Raw genomic sequence first — 24,020 nt, 5'->3', positions numbered from 1 at the left:
CACAAGGGTTGTTTATATAGAGAGTGAAAGTGGCAGCTGAATTGATTCATCTTATTCCACATGTTTAGCAAGGCAAAAAATAGAAGGAAAAGTAATAGACGCAACAATAGAGGTTTGGTCCATTATGAATACCATCTTGGCATCTATAATATGATTGATAGATCCATAAATGGTAAAAATATTTCAAAGTATAAATATATTTTTGGATTACAGCTACATTGTGACATTTTTATTGAATAATTTGTACTCACATATTAATCCATGTCCTTTGTGTCTTTTCGACGAATGGAAACTGTTAGGAATCATGACTCTCCGCAATTGTATGATATTGTCCACTCTGAGCATAAGCTCTCTCATATCTTTCCAAAAGACCTCGTGCCAGTAGAAATGTATTCTTTACTTATAAACACATGATCATTCCCTAAATTAACCCACGTGAGACTTCCTCTCAACAATCCTCAACAGAAACCAATGAGGGCAAACCGAATCCCTACACACGACTCGGCCACTCCACCTCTCGTTCTAAAACCATGCGGGTCAACATAGAAATTAGGTAAATAATATATGAGATTTTGGTCCCATGTGTAACATGTATGCTCCAAATTAGTAAGATATGTTATATACTGCAAAACATTCTAACAAAATTTAGCATCAAGAAATAAAGACGTGCATAATTGAGCTGGGCTTGTGGGGGTAATGACTTGACAAGACGATCACATGGCTAGTTTTTCAGCTTGTCGAGCCTTTCGCCACCTAAGGGGCCTACGTTTTCGTACTATATTTTTGGAAGGACCACGTTTTTCTCGAATGTTTTACAATTTCTCATTTTTTTGAAAGAGTTGGTGTATATATTTATAATGTTTTCAACCAAAGATACTAAATATTTTTTTCGAGATTGTGTTAGAAAAAAACTCGATGATCTAAAAAATTCATCAACTTATCCTAACTCATTTGATTTGAGTTAGGTTATGGATTTATTTAATTATTTTTAATGGATATTTCTGCCTAAAGAGATTACGACATGCATATGGTGATTGCCCTATTTCAATAGAAAATTAGAGTCGTTACATTGGTTGTACCTAAAAAATGTCTCAACATGACCCAACTCAACTTAATCCGTAAGTACCCTTAACGATCTAAGTTCAAAACACGAAGAAGGAAAGGAAAACAACATAGAATAACATATCACAAATCATGCCCGTCAAAAGGAAACATTTGGAGTTCTTTAATCTATTATTTTTTATTCATTAATTATAGTACGATCTAAAGTTAAACTCTTATGCATTACAAAATAAGTTGTGTTCATGAATATGTTCACTTAAGACATGTTGTTACTTCACCAAAGTGGTCGATGAGAAAATGGAAGGATGTTGCGGTGCTAAAAAGATAGAAAGAAGCTTCTATAGATGCCGACTGACTCTATATGCAGTGGCTCTAGGTGATTGATGACGTTAGTCGAGAACAAAACACAAGCAAGTTGAATGAGTGAACATTGTTGTAAAAGATTGCATAGGCCTCAACCTCTCATTGAAGATCGTACGCTTCAGACTACGAATAGTCTCGACCAATATGACTCGTCGATTGTTAATTTTTTTAATAACAAAAGTTTGTTAGAGGATTACAAAAAGTGGGTATGAATAAAATTAGAAGGCTACACCAAAGAAAAAGGCACCACATGTTGAAGGCATTAAACATGTTGAAATAAAATTAAGAAATGTGGTGATGGTAATGGATAAGGTTTGAAATCAACGGTGCAGAAATATATTTCCTTTGTACAAAGAAAGATTTGAAAGGACACGCTGTTATCTTGTTTGTTTGCTTTTGAGTGAGTGGTGAAGAACATGTCATAAAGTCTATGGTAAAAAATTTGACACAAGGGGATAAAAGACGGTTAAGTTCTATTAAGAATGTTTCGTTCTTCTCTCTAATCGATGCGGGATCTCACAATCCATTCTTTTGGGTGTTAGTGAGGACACTCTCCTCTCCAACCGATGTGGGATCTCACAATCTACCTCTTGAGGGTCCACCGTCCTCGTTGGCACACCATCCAATGTCTGACTTTGATACCATTTATAACGTAACAGCGCAACCTACTTGTTCCCTTTGACCTGTTACGTATCAACATTAGCCTCACGGTTTTAAAACTTGTCTGTTATAGAGAGGTTTCCACATCTTTATAATGAATGTTTTGTTCCTCTTTCCAACTGATGTGTGATCTGACAAATATATAGGTCCATTTGGATGTATGACAAAGCCGGATGACAACAAAGCAACATAATCTGGATCTCCGTCGCTCAACACCATGTTCATAGCAATGGTGTCGACTAGTGCATAGATTGTGTAGCCATAGGCGATGTTGCTGCAACTTTGTTGTTGTATCAACATGTTGCTTCCACTTGAATTTACCGATCTTTTTCTCTGTATTCAAACGCTCTCAAATGGCAAGGGAGGCTTGGGTAGTTCCATTTTGCGAGATCTCTGTCGCCTTGTCAGAAATCTCGCAGTTTCCAATATATATTCGTTCGGTTACCATCCATATCAAATATATTTCCATCGTTCTATTTTGTTTGTTTGCTTTTGAGGTGAAGAGTGATGATATGACGTTTAAATAGAACTCCTAATATCAATATCTCACGACTATGGATGCGATACGAAAAATGGAACACCTTAGTACGGAATAAGGAGAATATATGTTATTTCTATTTCTTCACATCCTATCCAATCCATCTACGTTGTCTCGTAGATAGCAAGGTCTGTTGATTATTGCTCATGACAAGACATGAAAATTCCTCCTTTACCCGCACTTTGTACTCTGATATAGAGTGAAGACCCACGTACATTCTAAACCACACAGGAGCTTTTATAACCTGGTTACTGACCATCTTGTTAGGATCGCACAACAACGCACACGCTCAATCTAGATGAACACAAAGAACAGGATAGAGAAAAGTGCAAGGAGAACTCTGGCTACAGGATAGAGAAAAGTGCAAGGAGAACTATGGCTAAAAGGATTTTTTTTAATTGATGACTTCACATATGTAACGTAAGAGTAGGAGAGAATTACAGAGAATAGGAAGTACATTTTCAAAGCTCTACCCGACCGACCGGATATATATATATATAGCTTTACCAGATTTAACCATCTACTATATATAGCAATTTACTATATATAGTTTTACTCGATTTAACCATCTACTATATATAGCTATTTACCATATAAAAGATCAAGCTATAAATAAGCAGCAGACTCCCTCACCTAACACATCTCGATATTCAAAAGATTGAGACTTTTTTCCGACTCTAATTTTCCTATCTAACTCAAATTTTAAATTTAAATTTCTCATTAGATGCGGAGTTTAAACGTTAAAATTTTTTTGAATGGTTACATAAACAAAACTATTTTAAACCAGTACTCTTAGTGAAATGGATGGAACACGACATTAATACATGCATCTTATCTTATCCATGATTTAAATCTTAAAAAAACAGGAAATATTTAATGATTGAAGTACATTTTGTCTTTTTCTTTTAATTAGATTATTCCTTCTCTCTCCCCACATAAACCATTTCTTTTACTTGATTGAGATTCGAATCACTACATAAGTAAGATTGATCATGTCGAGCTTAAATGATTCTACATCCAACCTAAACTACATAGAATTGCAAAGAAACTTAGCCATGGGCTAAAGAAGAGCACAAAGGTTTCTTTTACTATATTTTCTAAGTCTCCTTACAAATAAACATACATGGCTTTATATAGTCTCAAGATGAAACTAAAACTATTAAAGGCATTGCAAGTAACATTCATACTTAATGACCATAATTAACCATTGTGTAATTGTAACCTAGAGTAAATAAAAATTCTTAAAATACATTAATGAAATACAATAATTCTAAATTGTAATGCACCCAAAATTTATCACATGAAACTTCATTCTTTGTCAATGTGGCATGAATTGAAATATCGTTTCATAATTTCAACAATATTTTCTTCACATCTTCATTGAAGCATATTGTATGATTGATGTCTCTTGGTTCATATCAGATGCTATCTTCGTTAATGTTCCCAACTTAATGTTTAAATATGATACAAGCAGTCAACTAATACCTAAGAATAAAAAAAAAAAATATACCACTAACTAAATCTTGATAATAATATAAAATATACCACTAATAATTGATTACGAATATCTAAGATATATTTCATAACTAATTATTATAATATATTCTCCAAATATTATATTTTAATAGTTCTAGGAGAGTATAAGAATTGACCCATAAGGGTCATTCGTAGAGTGAGTGGAGGTTTGGTCCCTACCGTCTTGACACTGTTATTTGAAGGCGACACTATAATATGATTGATAGCTCGATGAATTAAAGATAAATGGTAATTTGATTTTTAATACTTCTCTCATTCTTCGGATGGACCCAGCATTCAGAACCTAAATTCAACACTTAATGGATCTGGTATTCGTCTGCATCCTCTGCGACATGGTCATATTGCTCACTACTCGATTCTAAGAGTGAAGACTAACCCCACAAACCAAAATTAGTTCTTCCAACATGTTTTGTTCTCACTCACATGCATGCTAAGAAAATTTTCAAGAAATCACTTAACATAGAATTGCTCAAAACAAAACATGTTTAACTATGGAGTTCCTATGATTGAGCCACTAAAATGGAAGGTGTAACTTGTTGGTATATATAACGGCCCTAGTTTTCTACTAACCTAAAGTTGCTACCGTATGCATGACGTAACTTCTTATGCGAAAATATTCATTAAAATGTCTTTATAAAACAATGTCATAGACTTACATGTTTAAGAAAACGTCTTAAAACAGTACAATATTAAAAATAAATATAAGTAATGACAAGAATAGTAATGCCCTATGCTAACCTATGATCTACTAAATTAAATACAACTACACTATGCATGTGCCTTGTTTTTAGTTGTGATGTTGCTGTGAACCGTACTTGATTATCTTGCCTTTACTTGGAATATAAAAGTAGCATATTGTTTGAGTACTTTAAAAAATACTCAATAAATGACCCTACTATTAGAGTCAGAGAATGCAAATACATGGAATCATGATTAGTGACCTATCATTTAAAACCATCACAGAGTTGGCCACCAGTCCGAAAAAATTGAATGTGTAGTACTTTCCTACACACGACTCACATGTGCGAGCATGAGCCCACCAGGAAGTTCGCAATCATAATCGAGCTAGTTGGCTTTAGTTGGACGTCTAAAGGTACAACAAACCCTCAAATATCATGCAAGGCATGATGATGATCATCATCATCACAGTGCACGCATCATACTCATCATCATAAAATAGGAAGTAACCCAATGTAAATGAATATACACTATGCATGAGGTCCCTATAACTTTCATCTTAAATCATTCATGTAACACAATCTCATACATCCTTCACGTGTTACCTAGGTAACATGCATGCATAAGTCTTCATACATTTATCATCAATAACATCATTTAGGGTTGTGTATTAGAAAACTCTTCATCATAATGCAACATGACATCTCGTACACCGTCTTCTTCAGTCACAACATAACACTTCTCAATCTTGGCCCTCACGTAGTCAGATGGGCAGCACTTGAAGGTTGCCCCTTGTCTATCTTAACGTGTGGGGGTCATAGCTTAGAAGAAAGCAAATGAACATTTTTACTAACATATATTTAACCTTATTGTTAAGGAGATTAACATACCAGGGAGGGGCTGCCTGGGTCATCGAGACTCTTTCGAGCCATGACTCGAACGTCGTCGGAACCAATGGCCGATAACGTGGTCCAGATGTGAGCAGAAGAAGCGCCAACCCCGGTGCAGAAGCTGGTTACCATCCTCTCCAAACTGAGATGAAGAGAAAGATGTTAAGAGAAGAAGAGAAGACAGTGCCTACAAAACGCTCTTTCAATTACAATCCGCAGCTTTGGCGTTCAAATTGTAAGCCCACCTACCCCAATTTGTATAACACTCTCATTCTTTTAAGCCCACACAAACTTTGGGTTGTATTTGATCCATTTGTGAGTTCATAAAGGTCGGATTTGGGATTTAAATCTCGACAATGTGTGAATGCCGATCTTTACCGTCTCAAAAGTTTCATTAATACCTTTAAACATTTTTTAAAGTTTCAAAAATACTCAAAAATACTCGTGAACTCTCTAAAATAACATTAAAACGTTTGTAGATAATCTATAATGTATCAATAGACGAATACCTCCATTTCCAGCTTGCCTTTTTTGCCCAACATAGATATTTCATCAAGATCATTCTTTTTATACATCGAGATTTCCTTCGCGGGGCGAAAAGTAGCTGATTTACACTCCGAGTCGAAAAAAATTACACCACTCCTCATATGATAAAAAAGATACTGCTATCACAATTTTTTCTCTACACATATAGACTCGTTGTTCTATTCCTTTGCACGAGTATGAGAATTATGATGGCAGTTCTAAGCTCGTAAAGTTGGTATCATCTTGATTTCACCGAAGGACGATGGCTTCGTCTTTGATGCTCGTGATGATTTTGAGGACGACGATGATTTTGGAGAGAAGTTTCTGCTTTTTTTCTTTGGTTTTGTTGTAAGGTTGGGTTCGGTCCGTGGAAGTTCGCCGAAGAAGTCCGATGATTGTTGGCGTAACATTGCTTGATCAAAATCTGTTAGCAGATACACAAGAGTTTAAGAATCCTTGATAAGCAATGATGTCCAGAAGAAGATGTAGACACACCACAGCAATCAAACAATCACAGACCATGTGCAACTACCATGAATTGTTCACAGAAAGCTATAAACTACCTATCAACATCGAGCCAGGAGACCCGAAAAAAGAAGAAAAAAAGTTACAAAAAAACAAAAGTCTGAGTAACTGTAACAGTCCAAGCTCACCTAGTAGATATGTCCGCTTTGGCCCGTTACGTATCGCCGTCAGCCTCACAGTTTTAAAACGCGTCTACTAGGAAGAGGTTTTCACACCCTTATAAGGAATGCTTCGTTCCCCTCTCCAACCAATGTACCCCCCTTGGGGGCCAGCGTCCTCGCTGACATACCGTCTAATATCTGGTTCTGATACCATTTGTAACAGCTCAAGCCCACCGCTAGTAGATATTGTCCGCTTTGGCCCGTCCACCTCACGGTTTTAAAACGCGTCTACTAGGGAGAGGTTTCCACACCCTTATAAGGAATGTTTCGTTCCTCTCTCCAACCAATGTGGGATCTCATAACCCACCCTACTTAGGGGTCAGCGAGGACACTAGCACACCGCCCGGTGTCTGGCTTTAATATCATTTGTAATAGCCAAGCCCACCGCTAGTAGATATTGTCCACTTTGGCCTATTACATATTGTTGTCAGCCTCACGATTTTAAAACGCATCTACTAGGGAGAGTTTTCTACACTCTTCTAAGGAATACTTCGTTCCCCTCCCCAACCAATGTGGGATCTCACAATCCACCCCCTTGGGGGCCAACGTCTTTGCTAGCACACTGCCCGATGTCTGACTCTGATACCATTTGTAATAGCCTAAACCCACCGCTAGTAGATACTGTCCACTTTGACCCGTTACGTATCACCGTCAGCCTTACGGTTTTAAAACGCATCTACTAGGGAGAGGTTTTCACACCCTTGTAAGGAATGTTTCATTCTCCTAATGTGAGATCTCACAATCTAGTAAGTCACAAAGACTACTCAGAACTGGGATGACAAACTATCGAAATTTAGCATTTAGTTCAATCATTCAACAAAAATCCAAGAACTACGAGAACGACGCCTAACAAACGTAGAAAATCAAATGTACAAAGTGAAACATAATACTTCCATCTCAACCAGAACCAAACATTTTCTGATGCAGTAGGCCGCTAACATCAGACTTAGACTACAATTTCGAGCTTCACCGAACAAAATCAACGAGTGAATCGGTATATCATCATGGTTTAAGTGAATTCAACCATTTTTGATAGAACAGATCGATGTCATCTTATTTTTCGAATGGCTTTCGATATAAACAATCAATCTGGTGATGGACCACACGTATAATAAAATATAACACCTTTGTTCCTTTCTAAGGAGTAGTGGTCTCGTGACATAAAAGCCAAAACCTCTCTATTGAGGTAAAGAATCTTCTAAATCTGTTCATATCATAGAGGTTAACCCGTGAGAAGCCCCTGTTGTTTTCACTCGTCCACCACATGTTCTAAGTTCCATTTCTAATCCTGAATTTGTTGTTCTTATTGCAAAAAGAAGTAATCCTACTAAGAAAAACAAGAAGCTAGAATGGAGGGTAGCAAAAAGTACCAATAGAAGACCATGTTGTAGGAGCTGTTACAGCAGTAGAACTTGAATCTCTTCTATCACTGATATCGCCGAACGCCGCCGCCGCGGCTGCTGCCGAGAAATGCTCCGGTGCTGATTTGAACTCATTCATCTAACGAAGTAGGGAAAATTTTAGAAACCCAGATGATAAAATTGTGAAAAGAAGCAAGAATCACTCCAAAACTGAATAGAAAGTGAAAAAAAATGGACCATACCCAACTGGGAGCTGTGGCTGAAGGGCCATCCCATCCAATATGTGCTACATGCTTCACATCCGTTGGGTATCCAATCTCCATCTCTCGCTCTTTCATCACTAACACAGTCCCAACGTTTTCACATCAGTCTCAAAAATCAAGAACCAAATGAAAAGTTAAGAGACAAGAAATAGAAGCATTACCGAAGATTTGGGAAATGTACTTGAAACTCTTGTAGATCCCTTTCAATTTGTTTGACATGGTTTCAAAATCAAGAACAGCTGAGACAACCAACCCCTTCAAACAATAAGATTGGGAATCGACAAACAAAAAAACCTCCCAATAAGTTGGGAATTAATGGTTTTTTCCTCTGAATCCTGCCAGAAAAGTAGACATTCTCAGCACAGACAAGCATTGCGTGTATTTTTTATGCATATTAAGATCAAACAATGCTTAGAGTATCAGAGAAGGCTGATTGCATGTGATTTAGAACCAACTTTTTCCCCCTCTTTTTCCGGTGGATGAAGAATGGTATCTAATAATGACGAAAACATGATCTACAGATGCAATAAAGGGTTCGAAGATCAAAACCCATATTACTTTATGTTCATACAAAGTTCAAACAAACATAGAAAACTAAACAGAGAAGCGAGTAAAAGCCAAATTTAAAGGATACGATACCTAAAGACGGTGCTTAAAATGGCAGAAAGAAGGGGGGGTTGGATTCAGCAATCTGTTCTTCCTCTGCTTCTGCACTTGGATTCGATTCCTTCAAATGGATGATGAACGATCCAAAGCATTCATTTGGGGGTTTAAAAAGGTTAAAAGTGAAAACCCATTAAGGAAAAACAGCTAAGAACAAAGGGAGCAATGAAAAGAAATGATTAAAATCCAAAAGAGTGAGGAACAGATTGATTGTAGTGAGAGACGACGGTGGAGAGAGGGTAAATTGAGAATGAAATGGCTTCCAAAATGAAGGGTAATTGAAAGACAGGACAAGGAACCAAGCCTACACAAAATACCAACAAAATTGATTTTTTTTTTTTAAATTTTAATTTGTGGGGTTATGAGTTTTGGTGAAGTGAAATTGGTTCAGAGTTGCTTTTAATGCTTAGATTTAGGTGATGGTAGTTGGAGGAACGTCTTGGCCTTTGCTTCAACACAATGCTCTCTTGATTTCAAACAAACCCATTTCCTCTCATGCACTTTCTTTTCTATTTTCAATCTTATTTCTAAATTTTTGTACGTCTAGAATCACATGTTATTTAATATCGAGTAAGGAATAGAGTGTGAGATCCCACTATAGTTGGTGAAGAGAACGAAGCATTTTTTATAAGAGCGTGGAAACTTCTCTCTAATAGACGCGTTTTAAGACGGTGAGGCTGACGACGATACATAATGGGCCAAGGCAGACATTATCTTATAGTAGTAGTGGGTTTGGACTGTTACATATGGTATCAGAGTTAGGTTATTGAACGGTGTGTTAGCGAGGACGCTAGGCCCCCAAATCTCTTCCTAGTAGATGCATTTTAAAACCATGAGGATGACGACAATACCTAACAGGTTAAAGTAGACAGTATTTACTAGAAATGGGCATAGATGCGTTTTAAAACTTTAAGGATGACAACAATACCTAACCGGTTAAAGCGAACAGTATCTGCTAGCAATGAGCCTATACTGTTACTGAGAGACTCGAGTATAGTTTTGTAGGTAAGAAATCAATTAGTATCTCAAATTGATCTTGCACTCTTATCGTTGTTGAACTTAAAATACATGATCTCTATGTCTCAAACAACCATCCTTTTTAACCATTTGTGAGGCTCTTTAATGCGAAAGATTGGGTAATGCAAATCGACTAATGTCACATGCCCAAACATAATAAAACGAGATTAAAATCAATGACTATATTTCTATTAGGAGTGTTCGTGGATTGAATCGACTCAGTTGAGATATTCCTTTTAGATCCAACTCAATTGTTCAGATTGATTTGGTTCAATTCAACTTTTTTAGGAGAACTATGAAGTAACCAATTCAAAAAAAAATCATTTATTTAGATTTAACTATCTCAAATAAATTTATAACTCAACTAATCATTTTTTTTTAATACCTCTAACTTAGAGAGTTGTTCTTTGTCAGGGCAACTCAAGGATGCGGTGATGAAGGTAAAGATGGAACTAAAGACAGTGGAGAGTGCATATCGACATTCCTGACATATCGTCAGCAACGTTGAAATGGCAGTTGTTGAGACTTTGCAAAGATGTGGTCAAGGACTAGGATTTGTTGGCCCTCAAAAGTGAGTAGACAAGTCGGAACAAACAAGAAACAGAGGCTCATCTATTATTGTTAAAGACCACGATTCTCCTAATGATATGATACTGTCCACTTTCAGCATAAGCTCTCATAATCTTACTTTTGATTTTTCTAAAAGACGTACCATACTTAATTAGTCAATGTGAAACTTCCTCCCAACTATCCTCGATCTGGTGATAATGTTCCACAAACGTGTTCCTATATCAGCCTCTCATCTTCTTCCATCTCTATATATCAGCCTCTCATCTTCTTCCATCTCTATATCTACTCGTGTAAGCTAACGATGAGTGGTATCAGTGCATGCAGGAGTGAGGTAGTGGCATGCCCCTTCGCATCCGCTTCACAAATGAACAGAGAAGAAGGGTCAGCAATGAAATAGGGAAAATCGAAGCCGCTGTATCTGTACGCAAAGAGAGGAATAAAGGCGACAGTAAAAAGAGTATCAAAATAAACACCATCACCTTTCCAACCATTTCATCTCTGCAATTTTGTTCTTTGCTTCCGCCAAATAAACCACTTTTGACTTCATATACCTAATTCAATACAACCATTAATATCATACTTCAAATTCATTTTGAATGATCAATACACAAATATTATACTCCAAATGAATACGGGTCGATTATCAATGGCTCAAAATCTTCCTCAAATTCTTGAACAGCTTTGATCTGTCAAAGAGAACAAAAGGAATAAGGTAAACATTACTAAAATCCAAAAAGGAAGTGAAAAAGAGATGCAGAGCACCCCCAATGGGTGGCAGCCTGGCTGCACCCTCTCTGTTCCCTATGCTTTGGTTTTTACTCAGCTGAGTTGCTTCCTCTGAATTCCATTGATACCCATGTCGGCTTAGCTTCTGCCTCCTTATGCAATGATCTTCTTTTGGGCATTTTCGTCAAATAACTGTTTACTCAGAGCAACAAAAGTTCAATGGACCAACAGTGGCAACCCGTTTTTAACATGTTAGCTTGAAATTGCAAGTGAAATAAGCTTTGAACTTTTAACCAGAATGAAAAGTCGACTTTGATAAAAGGAGGGTGTGGGCTCACTAACTTCCTCTTCTTTTTCTTTCCACTTAGACAGAATCGATTCCGTGATTGAGCAGAGCAGATAAAGCACTTAATAGTTGAAACTCAAGTCGAAGATATAGACTTCCTTCGTACCTGCATTAATTCAAGACCACCATTGCTGTTTGAACCGTTATTGTCATCTGCCTCACATTTTAAAATGAATTGGTTAGGGAGAGGTTGTATTGATTAGGGAGGAGTTAACTAAAATGGGATCTCACAAGAAATATGAAAGCCTCTCAAACTCTACTAGTTCTCCTCTCAAGCTGACGTGGAATTTACTGGAGCATACATAAACTTGTCCATTCCTGACTCTTAAACCACGAAGCGGTGACAATACTCTCGTAACACTTCCACTATTGTTTGGTTTCATGGTTTTGCTCAAAATGTCAGAATTTCTAACTTGACTTTGAAAGAGCAAATAATATGTTGTCTTCAATTATGTCTTCTAAGTTAGGTATATCCTAGAAACCCCATAAATCTTCCCACTTTCCCAAGATGGAGATGAAGTGAGTTTCCCCAATACACATTCTTGTTTTAACAGATGCACTCTTGGCCGCCGAAATCAACTTTTTGCAGATATGATCAAAATGGCTAGCACTGATGATAATTTAAGCTGTAGCCAAGACTTGAGGACTTTTGGAGATAGGCACAGGGAACGGGGATGGACCTGGGGGAGATGAACTAGATTTCGGGTTCTTGGGGGAAAAGGAGAGGGCAGCCATATCTGATTCAGATCTGATTCGACTCAACTAAAGAGTTCCTTAGCTATTCAATTCTCTGGACGACCAGGGGATTGTGTTCGTCCCATCATGAATTAAGAATTATCCAGAAAGGACAAAGCTTCAACCATGTTTAGTCATCATCATCCCCAATGACAAACAACCAGGAGAATCTGGATAAGAGAAATCTGGACACAATTCTTAAACAAGAAACGAAATTTTTATTTGAAATGACATCTTATATTAATATTCTCCCCATACTGTATCCCTCAGGGAGCACTTAAAAACATAACACCAGAAGAAGTAGAGAACAGAAGAAAATAACAAATGGCCGCAACAAGGCCACCCCACCACGCATGCTGATTTATCCATCTTCAGAAGAACAATTTAGAAGCCACCACGGAGACGAAGGACAAGGTGAAGGGTAGACTCCTTCTGGATGTTGTAATCAGCCAGTGTCCTGCCATCCTCCAGCTGCTTACCAGCAAAGATCAACCTCTGCTGGTCTGGAGGAATTCCCTCCTTGTCCTGGATTTTCGCCTTCACATTGTCAATTGTGTCGGAGCTCTCCACCTCCAAAGTGATGGTCTTCCCGGTGAGGGTCTTAACGAAGATCTGCATACCTCCCCTCAAACGAAGGACAAGGTGAAGGGTTGACTCCTTCTGGATGTTGTAATCAGCCAGAGTCCTTCCATCCTCGAGTTGTTTTCCAGCAAAAATCAACCTCTGCTGGTCTGGGGGGATGCCCTCCTTGTCTTGGATTTTGGCCTTCACGTTGTCAATGGTATCAGAGCTCTCGACCTCCAGGGTGATGGTCTTCCCAGTCAAAGTCTTCACGAAGATCTGCATACCACCACGTAGACGCAGGACAAGATGGAGAGTCGACTCCTTCTGAATGTTGTAGTCAGCAAGAGTTCGGCCATCCTCCAATTGTTTCCCAGCGAAGATCAGCCTCTGCTGATCTGGGGGGATACCTTCCTTGTCCTGAATCTTGGCCTTCACGTTGTCGATGGTGTCTGAAGACTCAACCTCCAGAGTGATGGTCTTACCGGTGAGAGTTTTGACAAAAATCTGCATTCCACCACGGAGACGGAGGACAAGATGAAGAGTGGATTCCTTCTGGATGTTGTAGTCAGCAAGGGTTCGCCCATCTTCCAACTGCTTTCCAGCGAAAATCAACCTCTGCTGGTCTGGAGGGATACCTTCCTTGTCCTGGATCTTGGCCTTAACGTTATCGATAGTGTCGGAAGACTCCACCTCGAGGGTGATGGTCTTTCCTGTAAGGGTCTTGACGAAGATTTGCATGCCACCACGGAGCCGAAGCACAAGGTGGAGAGTTGATTCCTTCTGGATGTTGTAGTCGGCAAGAGTTCGGCCGTCCTCAAGTTGTTTCCCGGCGAAGATCAAACGTTGCTGGTCCGGAGGGATTCCCTCCTTGTCCTGAATCTTGGCCTTGACGTTGTCGATGGTGTCGGAAGACTCCACCTCAAGGGTGATCGTCTTTCCTGTAAGGGTCTTGACGAAGATTTGCATGCCACCACGGAGCCGAAGCACAAGGTGGAGAGTTGATTCCTTCTGGATGTTGTAGTCGGCAAGAGTTCGGCCGTCCTCAAGTTGTTTCCCGGCGAAGATCAAACGTTGCTGGTCCGGAGGGATTCCCTCCTTGTCCTGAATCTTGGCCTTGACGTTGTCGATGGTGTCGGAAGACTCCACCTCAAGGGTGATCGTCTTTCCTGTAAGGGTCTTGACGAAGATTTGCATGCCACCACGGAGCCGAAGCACAAGGTGGAGAGTTGATTCCTTCTGGATGTTGTAGTCGGCAAGAGTTCGGCCGTCCTCAAGTTGTTTCCCGGCGAAGATCAAACGTTGCTGGTCCGGAGGGATTCCCTCCTTGTCCTGGATCTTGGCCTTGACGTTGTCGATGGTGTCGGAAGACTCCACCTCAAGGGTGATCGTCTTTCCTGTAAGGGTCTTGACGAAGATTTGCATGCCACCACGGAGCCGAAGCACAAGGTGGAGAGTTGATTCCTTCTGGATGTTGTAGTCGGCAAGAGTTCGGCCATCCTCAAGTTGTTTCCCGGCGAAGATCAAACGTTGCTGATCCGGAGGGATACCTTCCTTATCCTGGATTTTGGCTTTAACGTTGTCGATGGTATCGGAAGACTCCACCTCAAGGGTGATGGTCTTCCCTGTGAGTGTCTTGACGAAGATTTGCATCTATACAGAACGAAACACACAGAAATCAGGACAATCTCTAAACAGAACGATAACACAAACAAGTCAAAAACCTAAATTCTAAATTTCACTTCGATAAAATCAGTAAAATCCCAATGTTTCAAGCCAATCTCTCACAAAACACACTACAATCCGAATACATATTATAAAACTTCAAACGATCCAAGCGGATCCAACCACAAAGCATCAGATCTCCCAGAAGAATAAACGATTCAAAAATTTCCACAACAAAAGGGGAAAAAAAACAACACCGATCCAGAACTCTCGAAACAGATGAACAGAATCAAAGCGAAAAAGAAAAGAAAGCAGAAAAATACCTTGGAAGAATTCGCTGTAGATTGATCGATGAAAGAAGAGAGATTCAATTGCGGAGAAACCCAGGGCGGAAGGGGTGAATTTATAGGAAATTGTAAGGAGAATTAGGTCATGGCAGGCGATGAATTCTCCACACATTTCCGCCACGTAAGCATTTATTATCTGTCAATCGCCGTTACTTGCAGGCGAAGGCAGAAATGGAATCTGTGGACCAAATTCAAAGCAATTAGCCGACTCAATAATAGCACGCAAAACAACAACTAACGTCGTTATAACGGAGTTAGGTTCTAGTGGTTCTCAAGAAAATTCTAGACGTTTTGCGCGTCTTTGCGTTGAATCTACTATTCTTCTTTCTCTAGATGGGTCGTGACCCCACACTCAAGATAGACTTGGGGAGACTTTTAAATTAGGGTCGATGTATCATTTAACGCACTAAGAGTATTATTAAAATTAAATTGAGAAATTAGGAAGGTCGGAGAGAACGACGACCGTTGAAGACAATCTTGTAGAGGGTTCAGTAGCTTCCTCGTTCATAACCTTAAAAGTCAGAATTTCTATATGAGTTTTGGGATGTGACTCTAAAGTTAAGTTTATTTATATAAAAGATGAAAACTCACCAAAATTTGTGTCAATTGGATGTCCGACGACGCTTTGTGGCCTAAGTAGGCTACCCTATGGCACATACGTGTATCGCGGTGTGGGCTGGGCGAGTGTCTTGGACAACTTTCTTTGAAATGGGTCTATCAAAAATAGTGTTGGATGACCTTGATAGGTATGAATGACACGATGAATGGATGTTTGGGATGTCACAATGAGATGAGTGACACATGGATCGATCCTGATAGACATGTTCAAGCAAGTTAAGATGGTCGACCTGTCCCAAGACATGGAATGGCATCCTAATGCATGAGTTATGTTGTTGGGAACCAAGATGATGACCGAAATGCAACGTTGCACATAAGAAACCTTGGCCTAGAGTAGATGCAAGGTCGAATCAAATGACTTAAACTACTATAGTGGGAAGTCGACTAGAGTCGTAGACGACTGAACATGCACACATGGGCGTCGTTTGTGGGTGAACAAACTTGGATTTCGTATGAGTTGCGTTCAATTGACGAAGGAAAAACTCGCCTAAGGTCCAACGGAGCCACAAAGACGAGCAAAAACAGTTGACACGTCGCAATATTATCATTTATTATTGTACAATGTATTTAGACTTTTCCCTAATTTATTTGTTTGTTAAATTACAAATTTAGACAGATTTTTATTTTATTCCATTCAATTTTATTTTACTTTTTCTTGAAGTTCAACTACTCAATTTGATATATTTTAATTTAGTATTTATATTTTCAATTTTTTTTTTCTTGGCATGCCTCAGTTATGTTTATTTTTATTTTCTAATAATGTGGGAATCTTTTGACTTTTTTAAAAAAATTATTTTAGTCGAGTTCATTAACTTTTTAATTAAATATTTATTATTTAGTTAAATTTCCTAATTATTTATAATACAACGAAAGTGATCGTATATATATACATATATAAGATTTTCCTATCTTTTTAAGAAAATGACATGGTTTATATTTTGGACTCTATATTTTTATATTTATATCTTTTAATCTGTAAATACACAAATTATTTATTTTAGTTTTGAAATTTTTTTCTAAAAGATACTTAACTTTCCCTTTAAACTTTCAATTTCATCAAATGAGATTCTTAAAAAAAAAAAAAAAAAAAAAAAAAAAAAAAAAAAAAAAAAAAAAAAAAAAAAATCCATTTTTACATGTCATCTTTTTTCTATTAAATATGATATGAAAATTAAAGGGTTGAACTAGAGGTAAGCCAAACCCTAGAAAAAAAAAAACAATAATTTCCATGCATAATAATTTCATTCTTGTCATGGTTTACTATTCAAAGTCAAACGTCAGTTTATAATTTCCATGCATAGTAGTAATTTCATTCTTATCATGGTTTACTATTCAAAGTTAAACGTCGCTTATAATTTCCATGCATAGTAACTTCATTCTTGTCATGGTTTACTATTGAAAGTCAAACGTCGTTCTAAACACAGTTCGACTGCTTAACACCTAATATTCTCAGGTAAGGGTCAGAGATACAAATCTTCATATTTAACTATCATTGAAAATATATTATCCGACGTCGAACTAATCTCAGAGGGGATGTTTAGAAGGAAAATAAATTATCAGCCGTGGATGTTCAGCTCATAAAATAAGAAAATGCATACAGAACTTTCAATGCAGAGTAGTAACTTCAAAACAAAAGGTGGTTCCTGGCTGATATCCAGAGACATACAATTGATCCATAATGAAATTACCTCGTGTAACCACCACCTAAAGAAAGTATTTGCGCAGGGGTCAATCCAAAATTTTGTATTTTTCAGAGACAATCACAGTGAGGAGGCTCAACTGGTGTTAAATGGTCTCATCAGCTTATAAGGCAGTAGTAATTTGATCGCTATGGTATGGTTTGCTGTAAAATCTAACTAGTTTTCTAGCATGCATGGTAAAACAAGGTGAATGAACTCTTTTGGTTGAATTGAGTTTTACCAAAAAATGTTGCAGGGTTGTGGGGCAATCCTTATAGACCTATCTCCGGCGTTTCGATTCTTTTCGAATTTCCGACATGTAGCTCTCCAAGTTGGATTTCTTCCATAGGCATCGCCGGATGAGGTCTTCTTTTGTTGATTCATCTGATTTACAGAATTCAAGCAAGAATAGATTAGGCATTCTGGAAGGTTGAGAGAGCAAGAAACAAAATGGCTAATCATGAACAAATATGGGAATTCTACCATCGTTAATGTGGAACTTCATAGATGTTTATGCGTAACAAAGGGATTGAGCAGTGAAGGGTGAAGGAAACGAATAATGGGGCAATTAAAGAGTTCATTGCTCACCGATGTTTTTCCAGGCATCAATAGGGACTCTAAGTGATCTTTGCGTCAGGTAAGCCGCATCTTCCCAAGAGTAAGGTATTTTTTTAACCTTGTATCTCCAAAACCAACAACCAGTCCACAATGATAACTGGATCAAGGAAAAAAACGTTAATCCCCGCTCCGTATATGAGCTAAATGGATAAAGCCCCGCTCAGTATATGAGATAAATGGATAAAGCCCCGCTCGGTAAGCACGAAAAGGTTTCCTTCAAAATTTCCAAAACTTGCAAGCACAAAACCTAACCTTGCCAATAGTGTAAGGTAGAAGAATGAAACGAATCGCAAGTATTTCCCATACAGATGGTTTCTCTGCTCCTTTGATTTGCAATTCCAGTTCTTTGCCAAGATCTTCATCCACTTTTCTGACACAGACAAAAGATAAAATAAAGATATGTTAGATTGAGAATCCAATATGAGAAAATGTAAAAACACAGGCAATAAACAGTTAATAACAGATCAAAAGAATTCAGAATAAGTGAAAATAAATTTAGGTTATATTACAAGTTTAGTCGCTGAGATTTGAGAATTGTATCTGTTTGGTCCCTAAACATTTAAAAGTGTCTAATATGTTAGTAAACTTTCAATTATGTGTCTAATAGTCTCTAAACCTTCGATTTTGTGTCTAATAAATGCTTGACAAATTCAAAATTTGTAAAAATTAATGGATCTACTAGACACGAGCCTCAAAGTTCAAAGACTAGTTTTGTAATTTAACCAGAAATTTATGCGTAATAAAAGGACTGGGAAATCTGAACAGAAGAACAATAATTCTAGTAATTAACCAACAACTCCTTACTTATCCAACTGCTTGTGACCTTTCTTCTTGTTTGTTGCTCCTCCACTTCGTTCAAGTTCAAGAGCCCGTAATTTATTTTTGTAAGCAGGGGTTTTCTTGACCATGTCAATAGCCTATAGCATGAAGTAAATGATTCAGTAGAAAGAAATTTACATCTATCTGCAGATTTGGATAACGAAAAGTGAATCTTAATATACAAAGTTCACGAAATTACGTTGAAAAAAAAATTGGACAAAACTGCCCTCATCATATGACTCAAATATAGAACAGCCAGGATTAGAATCAATAGCAAAGGCTTCATTTTTCAGACAAAACCAGGAATGATATCAGCACCTAAAATTCACGTCTTATGAAAATTTTAATCAGACCATCCATCAAACAATTTAACCTATCATCATACTTTTTCAAGGTCAAATAACTTAAGAGGTACTAGTACCTGATGATATCTTGTCCACTGATTCAAATACTGAAATCCAGATACAATCAGGAGAAGGCCAACCAGCACAGCACGGGCATCCTAAAATGAGAGGAGAAAATCAATAAATCACTACTAAAACCAATGAAGAGTGATAAATAGACCTAGTTATAAACCACATATTATGTATAATGAGACAAGTATAAAAATTCTTACCGTCTTATGACCATAATACGCATGATAGTACCGAGCTGTGTTGTAAAATACCTAAAAAAATGAAGACATCACAGTTTAGTCAATTAAAACGCAGCCAGCATCCATCGTCTAATTGGCCAAATAATGATACAATCATCATTTGTTCTTTGCTTGAGTTTCGGATTTTCTATTGAAAGCAAGATGGTACAGCCGCATATGTTAAAGGCAAGCCCAAAGACATACATTTTCAAAACAAAGATGTTATCCATCCTAAGGGAGAGAACTTTTGGCAGTCCACTGATGCAAATTTAGCAGTATTTTAGGTTTCTTTCTGGGATGATTTTCATAAAAAGTGGACTGTTTCTATAAAACTGTCAAACAATCTATCTGTAATCCTCTTATATAATTATCTTGTTCATTTTTCACCATCATCTTCATAACGTTCAAATGGCAAACATTTGACTTAACATTTACGTTTCGACCAGCCTCCAGGCAGCTGAATTGTGCAAGGGAAATGCAATTCAATCACTTCACACAAGTTAAATAGGTATCACAAAGGAGCGTACTGCCACTTCCAGTGGAAGTGTAAGCCAGAGCAAAAAAACCCACAAAACCAACTATAATGGCAATGGCAGGGTATAAATAATAGGTCTTAACCGGCATTTAGTTTCATAAGATATGAAAAGATTGATAGTGAAACCAATATTATTAAGCACTAAAAAACTACCTCTTCCGGATGAGCAATTGCATAATCATATTGTTCTCTCGTCGATTCATCTTTCAAAATCTGCAATTGATAGATAAGTTCACATATTAAGGAATCAAACAACAATAAGTAACAACAAATGCATGGCTAAGAAAACAGCATCGAGAAACTTGATGTTTTTGTACCTCGTAAGCATTAGCAATCTTAACAAATTGCTTCTTCGATTCCGGATCCGGATTCTTATCTGGATGGCTTCATCGAACACCAAAAATAGAAATTAAAATGAAGTGACAATGAATCACAATAGAAAAAAAATGGAATAGAAGAAGATAAAATACAGACTGTTTCAATGACAGTTTGTAGTAAGCTTTCTTGATCTCCGATTGCGTTGCACTCTGCGATACTCTGATAAAACCAGTAGAAAATCGAATTGATTAGAAAAACCAAAATTAGGTATTGTCGCAACAACAATCAAAATTAACCCCAACATACCCGAGGAGATCGTAACAATCGTCTTCGTCGCAGTAGATGGCCATCGACGGTGAGATCAACAGCAAAGTCACCATAATTGATACGATTGCGCGCCACCGTGTCGTTGCCGGTGGCGCCATAATCTCCAGCCGTCTAGCTCCGAATTCGAGCTAGGGATTTGGCGCAATTGAAATTGTCGAGTTTCCGTTGAAAATTACAGAATCACCTTCCTGTTACAGAAACAAAATGTCAACTGATCTGTGGTAGAAGATGATTCAAGCATTAAATTTCAGATCGAGGAACAAAGGCTGGCGCAAATTTGCTCATCGCAACGGGAGGTCCGTTGGATTGGAACCCATCGTTTTGAACCGTCCGATTTGCATACTTTTCCAGTCATTATTATATCTGGTCGCTTGTACGGCTGGGGAAAATAGGATCTAAGAAGACATTCCACGCACCATGCCCAAAATTAGGGTTTGGAACATTTACTAATATCATTTAATTATATCAAATATTTTTTATTTTTAATTTAATTTCTCTTAATTCAATAAATTAAAATATATTATCGACAAAAGAAAATTACAAATTTGAATTCTCACTGTGTCACGTGTTTTGAACTGAAAAATTATGTACATAATTCAATAATTATAATATATTTTATTTTTTTAGAAGGTTCGTCCGCTGGCTAACAAAATAAAAACAATAGTTAACATGAACATAATTCGCTAACTGCAGTATAACTCAACCGATTAAGACATATATCATCGATCAAAATATCAAATTTTTTAATTCTTGTCTTCACGTGTTGTTGAACTAAAAAACAACACGAACATAATTTCTCGACCAAGACAACTTAATTGTTTTTAAAATGCTTAAGAATTATCACACGTTTTTAAAATACTTAATTTCTCGACATCGTCATTTTCGGTCAAAATCATGACCATGATATCATACGTTGGATTTATCCATATATTAGAATCTTATGTAAGAGCATCTTTTAATGACAATTTTACCCTTTTATATATATATATATATATTAATTAGTATTAGAATCTTATATCAAACAGGTGAATTATTTTATGGGATAAATTTTGGTCGAGCTCGACTTTATTTTCTAAAATCTCGTTGGGAAGTGGAATACAATTAGCCAGAGCAACAAACGCTACAATGAAATCGATGGCTAGTAGGTAATAGACAGTGAGTGAGTATTTTTTTTTATAATGAATTACTCGAATGGACACTTGTTTGAGATTCGAATTACTTCACAAAAAAGATCGATCACGTCAAGCTTAAATGATTTTAAACATGTCATCTAAATTACATAAAATTGCAAAGAAACTTGTAATCATCGGATAATAAACAAAGCTCTAAAAGGAATTGGAATATCTTCTCATAATTTAAACAACATTTTTATTCACATTTTGTTCGAAGTTGATAGTTTGGTTCATATCAACTTTTTTTTAATACCCTTTGGGAGAAACGAAAAAGCTCGATTAGCTGAAATATAGTTATCGGTTGAAGGATACGAGGTGCTCGAGAAAGATTCCTTTTGTTAGTCACTTTCTTCCTTCTGTCGCATATGAGTGCTGTATGTACCTCTTTACTTTGAAGCTGCCCTTTTGTCTTTCTCGTTATTTCTATCGCTTTGTACAAACATTTTTCATCGTGTTGCCATGGCAGTTCTTGGTTTCCTCGCCGTTAATGGAACTCCAGTTCGCCGGCGGTGGGTTTTCCGATGGCCAGAGTGAAGCATATCAGCACCATACTTCCTATACATGACCTGCAACAGAACGAACACCATTAACAGCCTGAATTTGGACGACATGGGTTTGTAATTGAAGAGGAGATTTTAACTTACACAGTGGCAAAGAAGAGAAGAACTTTCTTCGGATCCAAAAACCAGGAAGAAGAAGACCTCCTGAAACTGTTTCTTCGAAACAGAGCATGTTCATCCGGCGCCGCCGTGGTGCCGGTGGTTATAGTGATTTGATGATGAAATTGTTGAACACCCAGATGGTCTTTTGCAGACCCAACTACCAATGCCACCTCCGCCGCCGCCGCCGTCGCTGATTTTTCCGCCATAGGAGCGGAACTGGTAGCAATCATCATATCACCGCCACGCTGAGACCCTTTTCGAGATAGATTACTCTGCAACTTTAATTCATTTCAGGGAATCAAAATCCTCTTCAGAATTCGAAAATTTTCATCAAAATTATAAAGAAAACTGAAATTTTCTGGGGATTTTTCGTTTCTTCCAATCGATTAACTTCTAGGAAAGAAGAAGAATTCTGACACGAAATTGAAAGCAAAACAGAGGGAAAAAACAGAGCAAAAAACAGAACAAAAAACAGAGCAAAGTCAATGAAAGAAGAAAGATATCAAAATCAAAGCTGAAGAACACTCACCAATTTGGAATTTTCCATCACTTTCTCGGGAAAGAAAACGAATTGAGCGAGAAAAAGAGGCTCTGTTCTTCGTGAAGAATTCCGCAGCTGGGTATTTCAAAACAGGGTATCAGTTTCAGGGTAGAAACAAGAATGGCTGAATATCAAACAAGAACAGAGTAACCAACCTGGAACTGCAGAATTTGGTTGAAAAATTATCAGAAACTGCCGAATTTGAGAACTGATTTGTTCATATTTATAGACAAAGAGAGATTAACTAATATCAAACGAGATTAAACGATTGATTATTGGTAATAATCATTATTCAATTAAGTTGAACAATGGCTTGCATCCAATTGGCACCCATTTTTTTAATACAAAGTTGTCAAGTTTGAAATCATTATTAAATTATATAATTAAAAAGAAAGAGACATGTGTGGATGACATGTGTATATATATTATCGGTGCATAGAAAAGTTTTAGTTTAACCGAGTTGAGATATTTTTAGACTTAACTCAATTATTCGGTAAAATAAAATAAAAAATGTTAGTTTCAAAAGAACGATAGAACGAGTTTTACGAGTTACTAGCTTTTTTGGGTTACTTTAATCGAGCTTTACGAGTTACTAGATTTAAACGTTCGCATTAAAAGGTCATAGACTTAAACGTTCCCATCAAAACGTCATGACATCAAAAGGTCGAGTCATTACATCTAACAAACTCGATTATCTTACGATGATAACTCCAATAATTAATCAAATTTATTATTTATAACAAGAAATGCCAAATAATTATATATATATATATATTTATTTATTTAGAAGAATAACTTAATTATTCACAAATATTTAAAAATTGCTAATTACTATTAGAATTAAAAAAGTATTATTAAATTAGTTTTGTATGGTTCATCAAAACACAATATTTTATTTGGTATAA

The 24,020-nt window shown here is 37.2% G+C and overlaps 4 protein-coding genes and 1 long non-coding RNA gene across 7 annotated transcripts; 1 reads left to right on the top strand and 4 right to left on the bottom strand.

The window, feature by feature from the left end:
• Positions 1–4,269: 4,269 nt before the first annotated feature.
• Positions 4,270–6,078, top strand: LOC147791330 (uncharacterized). Its single transcript, XR_015422541.1, has 2 exons — positions 4,270–5,252; positions 5,715–6,078. It is a non-coding gene; the product is annotated as an uncharacterized LOC147791330 (long non-coding RNA).
• Positions 6,079–6,274: 196 nt separating this feature from the next.
• LOC111802595 (CRIB domain-containing protein RIC10) lies at positions 6,275–9,566 on the bottom strand. Of its 2 annotated transcripts, none has more exons than XM_087127269.1 (5): positions 9,202–9,566; positions 8,724–8,801; positions 8,542–8,639; positions 8,309–8,438; positions 6,275–6,676 (listed from the first exon to the last, which is right to left on the bottom strand). In XM_087127269.1, exons 2-5 carry the CDS (start codon positions 8,779–8,781, stop codon positions 6,471–6,473), a joined length of 492 nt encoding a protein of 163 aa, XP_086983395.1. In that variant the 5' UTR covers positions 8,782–8,801; positions 9,202–9,566; the 3' UTR covers positions 6,275–6,470. The 2 variants fall into 2 exon arrangements, with proteins under 2 accessions (XP_086983395.1, XP_023542790.2); XM_023687022.2 differs by having other exon boundaries at positions 8,724–8,897; positions 9,202–9,563.
• Positions 9,567–12,814: 3,248 nt separating this feature from the next.
• Positions 12,815–15,311, bottom strand: LOC111802502 (polyubiquitin). The gene is made up of 2 exons (XM_023686898.2): positions 15,169–15,311; positions 12,815–14,833 (listed from the first exon to the last, which is right to left on the bottom strand). Exon 2 carries the CDS (start codon positions 14,831–14,833, stop codon positions 13,004–13,006), a length of 1,830 nt encoding a protein of 609 aa, XP_023542666.2. The 5' UTR covers positions 15,169–15,311; the 3' UTR covers positions 12,815–13,003.
• A 2,074-nt stretch (positions 15,312–17,385) lies between these two features.
• On the bottom strand, positions 17,386–21,066 carry LOC111802550 (chaperone protein dnaJ 50). The gene is made up of 10 exons (XM_023686958.2): positions 20,720–21,066; positions 20,570–20,632; positions 20,413–20,479; positions 20,249–20,308; positions 19,543–19,593; positions 19,348–19,428; positions 18,912–19,024; positions 18,360–18,477; positions 18,078–18,204; positions 17,386–17,873 (listed from the first exon to the last, which is right to left on the bottom strand). The coding sequence occupies exons 1-10, from the start codon at positions 20,836–20,838 to the stop codon at positions 17,770–17,772; spliced, it is 903 nt and encodes a 300-aa protein (XP_023542726.2). The 5' UTR covers positions 20,839–21,066; the 3' UTR covers positions 17,386–17,769.
• Positions 21,067–22,066: 1,000 nt separating this feature from the next.
• On the bottom strand, positions 22,067–23,361 carry LOC111802598 (uncharacterized). Of its 2 annotated transcripts, none has more exons than XM_023687026.2 (4): positions 23,271–23,361; positions 23,104–23,190; positions 22,557–22,846; positions 22,067–22,478 (listed from the first exon to the last, which is right to left on the bottom strand). In XM_023687026.2, exons 2-4 carry the CDS (start codon positions 23,119–23,121, stop codon positions 22,397–22,399), a joined length of 390 nt encoding a protein of 129 aa, XP_023542794.1. In that variant the 5' UTR covers positions 23,122–23,190; positions 23,271–23,361; the 3' UTR covers positions 22,067–22,396. The 2 variants fall into 2 exon arrangements, with proteins under 2 accessions (XP_023542794.1, XP_023542793.1); XM_023687025.2 differs by having other exon boundaries at positions 22,557–22,852; positions 23,271–23,359.
• Between the last annotated feature and the right edge of the window lie 659 nt (positions 23,362–24,020).

The sequence above is a fragment of the Cucurbita pepo genome, chromosome 9 (genome assembly GCF_057944985.1).
Source record: "Cucurbita pepo subsp. pepo isolate OVF chromosome 9, ASM5794498v1, whole genome shotgun sequence".
NCBI classification, from domain to species: Eukaryota; Viridiplantae; Streptophyta; class Magnoliopsida; order Cucurbitales; family Cucurbitaceae; genus Cucurbita; species Cucurbita pepo.
The sequence above is the reverse complement of the archived record's forward strand: the minus strand, read 5'-3'. Positions and strand labels throughout refer to the sequence as shown.

Bases quoted from the DNA above. Each gene is read 5' to 3' on its own strand.
- LOC111802598 (XM_023687025.2), bottom strand. The intron at 22,479-22,556 runs GTAAGTTAAAAT...GTTCTGTTGCAG, and splicing joins CTTCTCTTCTTTGCCACTGT to GTCATGTATAGGAAGTATGG.
- LOC111802550 (XM_023686958.2), bottom strand. From the start codon at position 20,838: ATGGCGCCACCGGCAACGACACGGTGGCGCGCAATCGTATCAATTATG. The intron at 20,480-20,569 runs GTCTGTATTTTA...TGTTCGATGAAG, and splicing joins TACAAACTGTCATTGAAACA to CCATCCAGATAAGAATCCGG. The intron at 17,874-18,077 runs GTGAGCAATGAA...TCTGTAAATCAG, and splicing joins TGATGCCTGGAAAAACATCG to ATGAATCAACAAAAGAAGAC.
- LOC111802595 (XM_087127269.1), bottom strand. From the start codon at position 8,781: ATGTCAAACAAATTGAAAGGGATCTACAAGAGTTTCAAGTACATTTCC. The intron at 8,640-8,723 runs GTAATGCTTCTA...GGACTGTGTTAG, and splicing joins GTACATTTCCCAAATCTTCG to TGATGAAAGAGCGAGAGATG. The intron at 8,439-8,541 runs GTATGGTCCATT...CTACTTCGTTAG, and splicing joins CAGCCACAGCTCCCAGTTGG to ATGAATGAGTTCAAATCAGC.
- LOC111802502 (XM_023686898.2), bottom strand. From the start codon at position 14,833: ATGCAAATCTTCGTCAAGACACTCACAGGGAAGACCATCACCCTTGAG.